Source organism: Podarcis tiliguerta (genome assembly GCF_965153285.1).
Source record: "Podarcis tiliguerta genome assembly, chromosome: 8".
Classification (NCBI taxonomy): Eukaryota; Metazoa; Chordata; class Lepidosauria; order Squamata; family Lacertidae; genus Podarcis; species Podarcis tiliguerta.
Window position 1 is genome coordinate 77376961 of NC_139541.1, and position 12103 is coordinate 77389063.

Below are 12103 nucleotides of genomic sequence, written 5' to 3' on the forward strand. Positions count from 1 at the left end.
TATTGGAAAACTGTTACATTCAGACACAAGGAAATTCAGAAGGGAGGGATTTGAGGAAGTCAATTAATATGTTTATAAGATTGGATTTTTAAATAACTAAGATTGTTTTTGTGGTTTATGTGTTGGTTGTTATCTATTATAGATGTATCTTTTATCTTTTTCTTCTTTTTTGTCTTTTCTTTTTTTCTTTTTTGTTGTAGAGTGTGTTATAATTGTATAAAATTTAATAAAAATTATTGGGGGGGGGGAGGAATCTCCTTGTTGCTGACCAAAACCAACTGCCCCCCCTCCAAAATGGCAAAAAGTTCTGGCTTGGTGTACAAATGTACAGCCTGCCTTTCCGAAGAACCTCCCCAGACAGGACCACTCTACCCCAGTCACACACTGCTCCCTGTGGCTCAGTCCTTTGCTTTGTGACCTCTTCCGGTTACCAGGGAGCATCACACTGCTTCAGGGTGGGGTGGGGTGGAGGGAGAAGAGGGGAGCTATGGCTGAAGCACCCTGGGCCTAGGAGGACAGCCTGGGGTGGGTGGGGAGTGGGTGGGCTCAGCTGGGGGTCCCAGCCGCTGGCGGCAAGGAGCACGGGAGGAACTCAGGCAACCAGCTGGGCACAAAGGCCATCCTCCCAGGATGTCCAAGCCCCTCCCATCTCCAGGAGGGGCGGGAACATCATGTGGACAGTGCCCAAAAGGTGGCGCCTCCTGTGGCCATGGGAGATCCTGGGCCCTGGTGATTCTAGCAGGTGAGAGTTTATTTGGGACTCCGTGGGGAGGCACTAAGATCTAAAACTGCGCTTTTGAGGTGATGTAATTCTTTTGCTGTCTCAGTACAACACCAAAATCCTGACATCATGGTGCAACAATACAACTGTTCTTTGAAATATGTAAAGAGGATATAATGTTCCCCTTTGTTGTTGTTTAGTCGTTTAGTCATGTCCGACTCTTTGTGACCCCATGGACCAGAGCACGCCAGGCACTCCTGTCTTCCACTGCCTCCCGCAGTTTGGTCAAACTCATGCTGGTAGCTTCGAGAACACTGTCCAACCATCTCGTCCTCTGTCGTCCCCTTCTCCTTGTGCCCTCCATCTTTCCCAACATCAGGACCTTTTCCAGGAAGTCTTCTCTTCTCATGAGGTGGCCAAAGTACTGGAGCCTCAGCTTCAGGATTTGTCCTTCCAGTGAGCACTCAGGGCTGATTTCCTTCAGAATGGATAGGTTTGATCTTCTTGCAGCCCATGGGACTCTCAAGAGTCTCCTCCAGCACCATAATTCAAAAGCATCAATTCTTCAGCGATCAGCCTTCTTTATGGTCCAGCTCTCACTTCCATACATCACTACTGGAAAAAAACATAGCTTTAACTATACGGACCTTTGTCAGCAAGGTGATGTCTCTGACATGTTCCCCTTACTAACCCCTTTTCCCTGGGGTGCAACTTTGTCAGACCTTCCTCATAGAACTCATAGTTGGAATGGGACTTGAGGATCATCTAGTCCAACCCCACCTGATTCTTGTTCTTCCCCTGGTGTTTACCTTTCCCTCCTCCTCCTCATTACACCCTGCACTTTGGTGGAAAAGTGCTCCCAGTACAGCCTCTCTAGTCCCTGCCCTTAAATGTTATGATCCAAAATACACAGCATGAAAGGAAAGGGCATTGGGAGGGTGGAGGAAAAGAACAAACTCCGGTGCTGATCCTTAGTTAAATGCTAGGTTAGCTCCCAACCAACCGCTTTCTCGGAAGTGACTGTACCATAGTCAGTGCTGACCATATCGGTTGCTGGGAGTGGGGGAACGTCCTTCTCAAACCCACCAAAGAAGGGACTACAGTCTCATCAGACCCTCCATGAGAGGCATGTTCTCGATGATACAACCCCTCATAGAGCAGATGGACCTGCCATTGTGGGCTAGTCATAGCAGACATGGGGGCTTTGCCATAAAATATTTGAGGGGGCTTCCCCCCAAAAAACTGATGGGTACTGCCATTCAAAAGCTTTGTGTGTGCTGCGTCATGTGATTGACTATGTGGGGCAGGACTTACCGTATTTTCCCGTATATAACACGCCCCCGTGTATAACACAACCCCTATTTTTGGGGACTCCAAATTATGAAAATGGGGGAGATTGCCCAGAGGGTATTTATTTTTTTGCTTGGGGGGGGGGGATTGCCCAGACTTGTTGAGCTTTCTGGGGGGTGAATTGCCAACAATCACTCTCCCACCTGACCTGCCTGACCGCAGCTGTCAATCGCATGCCTCGCAAAAAAACCACACAATCGTCTGCCCAATCACCGCCAGCAGCCACAAATCACTGTCCAATTGCCACCACAACAGCCAATCCCAAAGAGCGCATACATCAATCACTCAATCAATCAATCAATCAATCACCACTGTATATCTCCTGCTCACGGCTGCAAACCATCTCCCATCACCATCCCCAGCAACTCTGGGCAGTTTCCAACAAAGATTAAAAATACATTAAAATATCACACATTAAATATCACACATTGAAAACTTCCCTAAACAGGGCTGCCTTCCCTAAACAGGGCTGCCTTCAGGCAGTCTTCTAAAAGTCAGGTAGTTGTTTATTTCTTTGACATCTGAAGGGAGGGTGTTCCACAGGGGGGGGGTGCCATCACCAAGAAGGCCTTCTGCCTGGTTCCCTGTAGCTTTGCAGCAAGGGAACCACCAGAAGGCCCTCAGCAGAATAGAATGGTATGATCCAATATAAGAATTTTTTCTTATGTCACTTCCTACAACTGACTGAGGCTGGATCTATAGAGATTGGAAAAAAAAACGCTATGGGGGGAAAACGCTAGAAAAGCTCTTAATGGAAAATCCTTTTGGCAATGGATTGCTGCTCTGCAGCGCCATCTGGTGCCACATGTTTATAACGCAGTTAAAGGTAAAGGTAAAGGTACCCCTGCCCGTACAGGCCAGTCTTGACAGACTCTAGGGTTGTGCGCCCATCTCACTCAAAGAGGCCAAGGGCCAGCGCTGTCCGAAGACACTTCCGGGTCACGTGGCCAGCGTGACATCGCTGCTCTGGCGAGCCAGAGCCGCACACGAAAACACCGTTTACCTTCCCGCTAGTAAGCGGTCCCTATTTATCTACTTGCACCCAGGGGTGCTTTCAAACTGCTAGGTTGGCAGGCGCTGGGACCGAGCGACGGGAGCGCACCCCGCTGCGGGGATTCGAACCGCCGACCTTTCGATCGGCAAGCCCTAGGCACTGAGGCTTTAACCCACAGCGCCACCCGCGTCCCTTTATAACGCAGTTATAACAATATAATTGTCAAGTGTAGCCGGGCCCTGACTGTCTCTTCTCTGCCCCTTCACCTCTAGGTCATATCTTGAGTTCATGTTTCCTGTTGACGCAAGCTGTTCAGAACATCACCATTGATGTCATCATGGACCCAGAATTCCCCTTGGTAGGGCAAGATGTCACCTTCGTCCCCAAAGGGCTTATGATAGATGTCATCTCCTGCCTGTGGACAAAGGGGGAAAAGGATGAGTCTTTCCCCATCTTCCTCTATCACCCACCCCCAAAAGCTGCATTCTACCCTAAAGCAGCTTATGATGGACGCCAGACGCCAAGCTTCGATTGCTCCATGCACATCCGGAACGTAACATTCGACGACATTGGCCTCTACGAAATATTCAAGACTAGAAAGATTGCTAATGAAGTGGGTGAGGCCTTCTTACTGGTCACAGGTAAGGACTGGGAACTGGGGGAGGAAATCTGCCTCAGCTCACATTTATGATAAGTAAAGGTAAAGGGACCCCTGACCATTAGGTCCAGTCATGGCCGACTCTGGGGTTGCGGCACTCATCTCGCTTTATTGGCCGAGGGAGCCGGCGTACAGCTTCCGGGTCATGTGGCCAGCATGACTAAGCCGCTTCTGGCAAACCAGAGCAGCGCACGGAAACACCGTTTACCTTCCCACCGGAGCGGTACCTATTTATCTACTTGCACTTTGATGTGCTTTCGAACTGCTAGGTTGGCAGGAGCAGGGACCGAGCAATGGGAGCTCACCCCGTCGTGGGGATTCGAACCGCCGACCTTCTGATTGGCAAGCCCTAGGCTCTGTGTTTAACCTGGAAGGTGGAGCTTGTTTTCTCCTGCTCCGGAGGGTAGGACTCAAACCAAGGGCTTCAAGTTACAAGAAAGGAGATTCCGACTAAACATTAGGAGAAACTTTCTGGCAATAAGAGTGTTCGACAGTGGAATGGACTCCCACTGGAAATTGTGGGCTCTCCTCCGTTGGAGGTTTTCAAGCAAAGGTTGGATGTCTACCTGTCATGGATGCTTCAGCTGATATTCCTGCATTGCAGGGGGTTGGACTGGATAACCCGGGGTGGTCCCTCCCAACTCTACGATTCCATGCAAACGTAACCTGATTCACACTTGCCATAGCAAAGTAGCTTTGACAATTTGGAGCAAGGAGTTTGTGATCCTTCCTTTTCCTCATTCTCACGGTTGCCTTTCCTTGTCTCCATAGAAGAAAAGACTCCAGAGAAGAGAAAGCCTAGAAGTCTAACTTCTGGAGCTATAGCAGGGCTCGCTTTTGGCTGCATTGTGGGAGCGATTCTTTTGGGGGTTATGCTGATAGCTCTCCTGACTATGTTAACTTCTACAAGGTGATGCTTTCTCCTCCTCCTCCTCCTCCTCCTCCTCCTCCTCCTCCTCCTCCTCCCCTTCTTCTTTTCCTCTTCTTCTCCTTCTCCTCCTCCTCCTCTCCTTCTCCTCCTCCTCCTCTCCTTCTCCTTCTCCTTCTCCTCCTCCTTCTCCTCTCCTCTTCCTTCTCCTCCTCCTCCTCCTCCTTCTCCTCCTCCTCCTCCTCCTCCTCCTTCTCCTCTTCTCCTCTCCTTCTCCTTTCCTTCTCCTTCTCCTCTTCCTTCCCTCCTTCTCCTTCTCCTTCTCCTTCTCCTCTTCTCCTCCTTCCCTCCTTCACCTTCTCCTTCTCCTGCTCGTAGTCTCCTTCTCCTCCTCCTCCTCCTCCTTCTCCTCTTCTCCTCTCCTCCTCCTTCTCCTCTTCTCCTTCTCCTTCTCTTCTCCTCTCCTTCTCCTTTCCTTCTCCTTCTCCTCCTCCTTCCCTCCTTCTCCTTCTCCTTCTCCTTCTCCTTCTCCTTCTCCTTCTCCTCTTCTCCTTCTCCTTCTCCTGCTCGTCGTCTCCTTCTCCTCCTCCTCCTCCTTCTACTCCTCCTGCTTCTCCTCCTCCTTCCCTGCTTCTCCTTCTCCTTCTCCTCTCCTTCTTCCTTCTTCCTTCTTCTCCTTCCTTCTCCTCCTCCTCCTCCTCCTCCTCCTCCTCTCCTTCTCCTTCTCCTCATCTTCCTCCTCCGCCTCCTCCCCCTCCTTCTCCTCCTTCTCCTCCCATCCTTCTCCTTCTCCTCCTCCTTCTCCTCCTCCTCCTCCCTCTCCTTCTCCTCCTTCTCCTTCTCCTCCTCCTCCTTCTCCTCCTCCTCCTCCTCCTCTTTCTCCTTCTCCTTCTCCTCCTCCTCCTCCTCCTCTTTCTCCTCGTCTTCCTCCTCCGCCTCCTCCCCCTCCTTCTCCTCCTTCTCCTCCCATCCTTCTCCTCCTCCTCCTCCTCCTCCTCCTTCTCCTCCTTCTCTTTCTCCTCCTCCTCCTCCTCCTCTTCCTCCTCCTCCTCCTCCTCCTCCTCCTCCTCTCCTTCTTGCATTCCAGTTTTATCTTGCACAAATCCTGAGGGGGCTAACCAAAAATTTAAAAGTTGTATCCAAAATGACTAAAAAAAATTGAAATGGAAGGAGAATCAGAGGGATGGGAGGGGTCAGATATTGAATACAGCCTGAGCACATTTTTTTAAAAGCAACCCCCAATCCCACATTTTTCTGAGTAGTGGTAGGAGGAGATCCAATAGATCAGCTGGTCCCAAAAGCCTTCCTGAAGAGCCAAGTTTTTGACCAGCATACGAATGGCCCATGTGGGCACTGGGTCATCCTAAAGAGCTGGTGCCTACACGAGAGGCATTGCTTTTCCACAATGTGTATATCAGGCAAAATCCCATAGCTCAGTCAGTAGAGCATGCGTCTCTTAATCTTAGGGTTGTGGGTTCAAGTCCCAGGTTGGATGAAAGATTCCTGCATTTCAAGGGGTTGGTCTCTTCCAGCTCTACAAATCTGTGATTCTTTGAATTTCTCTACAAAACATGTCTGTATTAGGAGAAAGTCACAATAATGCTGATGAATTCTCATGAGGATTTAAAAATAAACAAATCACAAACTGATATGGAAATATAGGGGGGGGGTGAGAAACTGGGAGAAAGCCCAATTGCTCATGCGCTTGCATTCTCATGGGTTGTCTCCACATGAGAAACCACCAGCTTTCTGGCTTTCAAAGAGGTTTAGAGAAATTCATGAAGGTTATCTATGGCTACCAGCCATCATGGCTCTCCTCTGCCTTCGTGGTCAGAGGCAGCAATGATTCTGAATACCAGTTTCCAGAAACCACAGGAGGGGAAAGTTGCTCTTGTGCTTGGATCCTGCTCATGGGATTCCCACAGGCATCTGGGTGTGAGAACAGGATGCTGGACTAGATGGTCCATTGGCCTCATCCAGCAGTCTCCTTGGATGTTCCTATGTCCTGAAGATGTATCTCATCAACCCACCAAGACCCTGGGGAGGGGAGTTGAATGACAACGGTAGCATCTCACACCGAAACATTCAATGAGGTGTCCCCAGAAGGCAAATTAAGCACCAGAGAGACTCAGTGAACAGCAGAAAACAGAGCCCCAGTCAAATAAGGGACATGGAGGTTTTCTAAAGAAGCGACCATCTCTGACACAACGGAGAGGCGCCAAACTTCTCCCTCCTGAACTCTTTGATCCTTTTTCCTGTTTCTTTAGTGATGACTCGGACCCCACCGTGGTAACCATCATGCCTTCTACAGCACGGTAAGTAGCAAACCTACGGGATGGAGCCTGAAATATCGCTTTTTGGGAAAAAATAGATTTTCTCTCCAAAAACCGCAAACTACATAAGTTAAGATGTCTTCTAAAAGTTAAGAACGACATAACTTTTAGAAGACTTCTGAAGGCAGCCCTGTATCAGGACTTTTTTTTAACGTTTGATGCCTTATTATGTTTTATATATTCTGATAGCTGCTCAGAATGGCTGGGGAAACCCAGCCAGATTGGCAGGGTATAATTAATAAAATGATGGTTCTGATGATTAAACAACATCTGGCAGGAGGCAGAGAAGGAGGGCAGGCTTCTGGAATTCCATTTCCACCTTTGGGGACAAAGTGATTTGGGGTGGGGGAGGTCCAGTTATTCAAATGAAGACAGATGTTGCACAAAATTTGTATTGTTATTGGGGGAGGGGGGTTCCCTCAGCCATAATATGACCCTGAAATTGCAGGTATGCAGAACAGAAAACTGAACATGACTTCAACAGTCAGTCATGGTCTTCCTCACTGTGATTTATATCATTCATTCATTCATTCATTGCCCTTAACTCTAAGGTCCCAGGGCAGGTTAGAACATCAAAACATCTAAAGCTGGCACTTAGAATCATAGAATCATAGAGTTGGAAGAGACCACAAGGGCCATCGAGTCCAACCCCCTGCCAAGCAGGAAACACCATCAGAGCACTCCTGACATATGGTTGTCAAGCCTCTGCTTAAAGACCTCCAAAGAAGGAGACTCCACCACACTCCTTGGCAGCAAATTCCACTGTCAAACAGCTCTTACTGTCAGGACGTTCTTCCTGATGTTTAGGTGGAATCTTCTTTCTTGTAGTTTGGATCCATTGCTCCGTGTCCGCTTCTCTGGAGCAGCAGAAAACCACCTTTCTCCCTCCTCTATGTGACATCCTTTTATATATTTGAACATGGCTACCATATCACCCCTTAACCTCCTCTTCTCCAGGCTAAACATGCCCAGCTCCCTTAGCCGTTCCTCATAAGGCATCGTTTCCAGGCCTTTGACCATTTTGGTTGCCCTCCTCTGGACACGTTCCAGTTTGTCAGTGTCCTTCTTGAACTGTGGTGCCCAGAACTGGACACAGTACTCCAGGAGGCAGCTGAGAGCTGCCAGAAATAAACTTCTCACATGTGAATTCTTTGTTGTTTTTCCTCTTTCCTCAGCTCTATGGGAAGCAACAGACCTTCTCACGCAAGGTAAGTCGCAGGCCTTCAGGATACAGCCCAGATCCTGTTTTGGGAAGAAGACCAGCTTTGGTGGGCTGGTCTGGTCTCAGAGCTCCGGGACTCCATGTCCACCTTTAGGGGTTAAATGAGGGTCCAATGATTCAGCGAATGCAAATGAGGGGACTCGTGCAGGGTCCCTCAGCCAGAGAACGAACCTGGCCTCTCCAGGTTTCCTATGGGAAATGATTCTGTTCTCGTTTAAAATTGAGCTTGCCTAATGTGAACTGAAGCACTGTTATCCTTCCAAATCCACATTTCCATAAACGTCGCCATGCAGTGCTTCAGGCAAAAAATATATGTTCAGAAATGCACATACTAAAATGTGCATAGAAATGCATATTCGTGAAAGCAACCCTACCAAAAATGATTGGTTTATTTTATTGGGTGGGGGGGGATGTTGATTAGACAAAACTATTACAAAAATGAGTTCATTATGAGAAGTTTGCACTCAAATGCTGGAAAAACAAGGAATTTAGAGAACCAAAATTGGCACATTTGTCAATCTGTACTTTTCTTGGTTCTGGTAAAGATTGAAACCAGGCAGGTGTCTTTCACTGTCCCCTAAGCCTAAGGCGTGTACTCTTTACCTGCTAAAAGCATTTTTGTTTAGGCAAGCCTATCTAGATGCATAGGATGCTGACATGTCCTTTAATCAGGTTCTTAGCTGTATCCTGGGGGTGGGGGGCATTGCGGAGAGGAGCTGGAAAAGTGGGGAGATTCTGGTCCTGTGTTGGGAACCCTGTGAGTCCCAAGCCCACCTCTGAGATTCTGTTTGTTTCCTTAGGATGGACAATCAGCTGATATTAAGCAGTCACAATGTCCGACCTGGGTAAGTACTGGTGGTAGGAAAATAAGATTTGTGGGGCCCACATGTGGGTAATTAAAAAGAGAATCGGAAAATAGTGCCATCCTCCCCCCCCCCCCCCAGTTTCAGACCCCAACCTGGCCTGTCTCATGGTTCTAATTCCTCCTTCTTCCTGAGCTCTTACCTATGGCTTGTCCCTTGGTTCTCTCTCAAGCCCCATCTGCAGTGGTGTAGTGGTCCAGGGTCAGGGTGGGGTCAAAGACCCGCTACTATTTCTGCAGCAGGGTCCCAGCAGGATCTCTGTCTCCAACATCCAGGAGCTGCCCAATCAGCATGAAAGGGGAGTGCTTTAAGCCACTGAGAAGGAGCCTTCTTTGTGCTGATTGGAGCCGATCGGAGTGAAAGGGGGGTGAGTTGGCCATTGAGGATTGGCTCCTAGGGTCATTCTGGAGAAGGTGCATGGGAGGAACCCCAAGGAGGAGTTGTTCTGTGTGCTCTGAAGCTAAGCATTTAAGAACTCTGGAAACCCAAAGTGCTTCCATTTCAAGAGAATGCCATGAAAGTTCTGTTACTGTCAGATTTCGGGGAATTAGATCCCTTCCCCCAGTGGCAGTAAATAAGTAGATCAAACAAAAGGAGTGTTCTTACTAGATAAGTTCTTTAATGATCACAGTGAGAGACAAAGGAATGCATATCCCTCTAAAAAACGGTGTTGCTCCCAGTAAAGGTTTACCCCCTCCATCCCTATTAATTTACGTCACTCCTACTTCGGGTAATCTGAGCTTGTTGTCATTGCACTTTCTCTTCTAACACTTCCCAAGCCCTTCTAGTCTTAGGCGAAGGGTGTGTGTGTGTCAGGAATGCTGTCCAAGGACAATGAATCTGCCAGCTGTCTCTCTCTTCTAGCTGTTCCTTACCTAGTATTTCCCAGCTTTTCCACTCTGGACTATGCCCTTCTTCAAACCACTGTTCTAAAGCAATACTGTCCTCCTGCCCTTGGGAAGGTTCAGAAAAAGTGCCTCCACACTACAGTCCCTGACAGTTGTGTAGAATGGGACTTCACAGACAATACAACTGGGAAACAAGATACTGAAGCAGAAATGAGTAGATCTAGCAGAAAGACAAAACAAGGAGATCTCCACTGGTCATTGCAATTCACCCCTAACTATTATTATTGCATCACTGTAAGATTATTGTATAAACTTAGAGAAGGCTGTACAGTGGTACCTCGGGTTACATACGCTTCAGGTTACATACCCTTCAGGTTACAGACTCCGCTAACCCAGAAATAATACCTCGGGTTAAGAACTTTGCTTCAGGATGAGAACAGAAATTGTGCTCTGACAGCGTGGTGGCAGTGGGAGCTAAAGTGGTGCTTCAGGTTAAGAACAGTTTCAGGTTAAGAATGGACCTCCAGAACAAATTAAGTACTTAACCCGAGGTACCACTGTATAAACTTAGAAGGGACATGGACTCGGGACTTTTCCACCTCATTCTGCCCCGTGTTGTCTGAGACCACAGAAGTTGGAGATTGTCAGGGACGTGGCTGAATTGAACGCCTGGGAAGAGCCTGACTCTGGAGATGGAATGCCAGTACAGAAGGAGCCAGAGTCTGACTCTGGAGATGAGGGGATGCAATCACAGACAGAGCAGGAGTGGGTTAGTTCAGGCCCCCTTCATCAAGAGTTCCCAGGCTCAGATAGAGCTACAGACTTGGAAAGCTTGCAGGCTAAGGGAGGGGAGGAGATAGATGGCACTGAGGGGGTTGCTAAGCAAACAGGAGGAAGGCAGCATTCAGAGGACTCTTGGGGAGGGGAGGCCACCCACCTTCTCCCTGAACCAGAAGAGCTGAAAGGGTAAAAATGCAACGGAAGTACAAGAGAGGAAGGACTGGACTTTGGTGCCCTTTGTGCTGCGAAAGGGGAGGAGACTCAGAGTGACCAATTCATAGCGAAGAACGGCAGGCTCAGAGCCGCTCTCTGGGTGTTAATTGTAAATAAACGTGCCATAAAACTGCCAGAGACTCATTAATTCTTATCGGAGCTTGCTTGCCTGCCTGAGATCATTACAGAGATCAAAGCTCCTAGATTCCATTTCTATGTCCAGCTTGGCTCAGACTCGCATTGTGGAATGGGATTAGACCTGTAGCCTTCAAAGTCCTCAAAGAGGAAGCTGGTGGGGGATGTGGCGGCTTCCACTTCTGGTTTCCTTCCTCTGATTCTAGGCTGGTTTTCTTCCAGGTGAAAGCAGAGATCATTCTAGTCCAGAATTTAGTCAGCATTCAAGTCTTGGATGGCATCAGCCAAGCCCGTGGACCGCCAACCACCACCACTCCAGAAGAGGAGACCATATCCTTGGAAATCATGACGAAATAATCAACACCCTAAACACCAACGCCCACCCAAGCCTTCAGGGACAGAAAGACAACATGGCCCCTGATGAAATAAAAGCCTCCAGAACCCACTTCTGTCAGCATCTGTAATCCTTGGCCTGGGACTGGGTTGGGATGCCTGTATACTCCATTAACTTCCATGGTATTACATAATGTATATATTAAAATTGATAATATCATGGTGAATCACCTTGAATTAAGGGTAGGCACTTGAATGGGAATAGATTTAGCCTTCCATTTAATTTTCATTTTGAAAATTGCCTTTGTTTTGCTTATTTCCATGGACCTTGTTTTCAATTTACTTTTGTTTCATTTCAGTTTTGCCTCCATTTTTGCACTGATTTCAAAGGGGGGGGGGGACATACACCCCATCTGCTGCCTGTAACTTTGTTGTTTTCCATGGCATGAGTGCTACACGGCATGTCTATTATAATTGGCATTTATCCAATCTGTCTGCCCAATTGCACACAGGTTGGATAAATGGGTCCTTTTGATTGTTGGAGACGTCTTGTGGGGGTAGCCAGCACTGTGCTCTTCAGGTGTTGTTAGACTACAGTTCCCATCACCCTTGACCATTGGCCATGGTAGCAGGGGCTGATGGGAGTTGGAGTCTTACAACACCTGCAGGGTGCCATGTTGGTTCCCTCGAAGGCATGTGTACAACTGCCTAAGATGCCACCGAATTGTTGGAAGGCAAAGTTAAATTGCTCACAAAGATCTATAATTTGTTGTTAGAATGGTATA

The 12103-nt window shown here is 48.1% G+C and overlaps 1 protein-coding gene across 2 annotated transcripts; it reads left to right on the plus strand.

Annotated features, from left to right (window-relative positions):
- Positions 1 to 458: 458 nt before the first annotated feature.
- Positions 459 to 11430, plus strand: LOC310684645 (uncharacterized protein; the record flags this gene model as incomplete). Of its 2 annotated transcripts, XM_083456065.1 has the most annotated exons (7): positions 459 to 742; positions 3338 to 3706; positions 4495 to 4633; positions 6859 to 6906; positions 8100 to 8132; positions 8947 to 8991; positions 11208 to 11430. In XM_083456065.1, exons 1-7 carry the CDS (start codon positions 631 to 633, stop codon positions 11209 to 11211), a joined length of 750 nt encoding a protein of 249 aa, XP_083312191.1. In that variant the 5' UTR covers positions 459 to 630. The 2 variants fall into 2 exon arrangements, with proteins under 2 accessions (XP_083312191.1, XP_083312192.1); XM_083456066.1 differs by lacking the exon at positions 11208 to 11430 and having other exon boundaries at positions 529 to 742; positions 8947 to 8995.
- Positions 11431 to 12103: the final 673 nt, after the last annotated feature.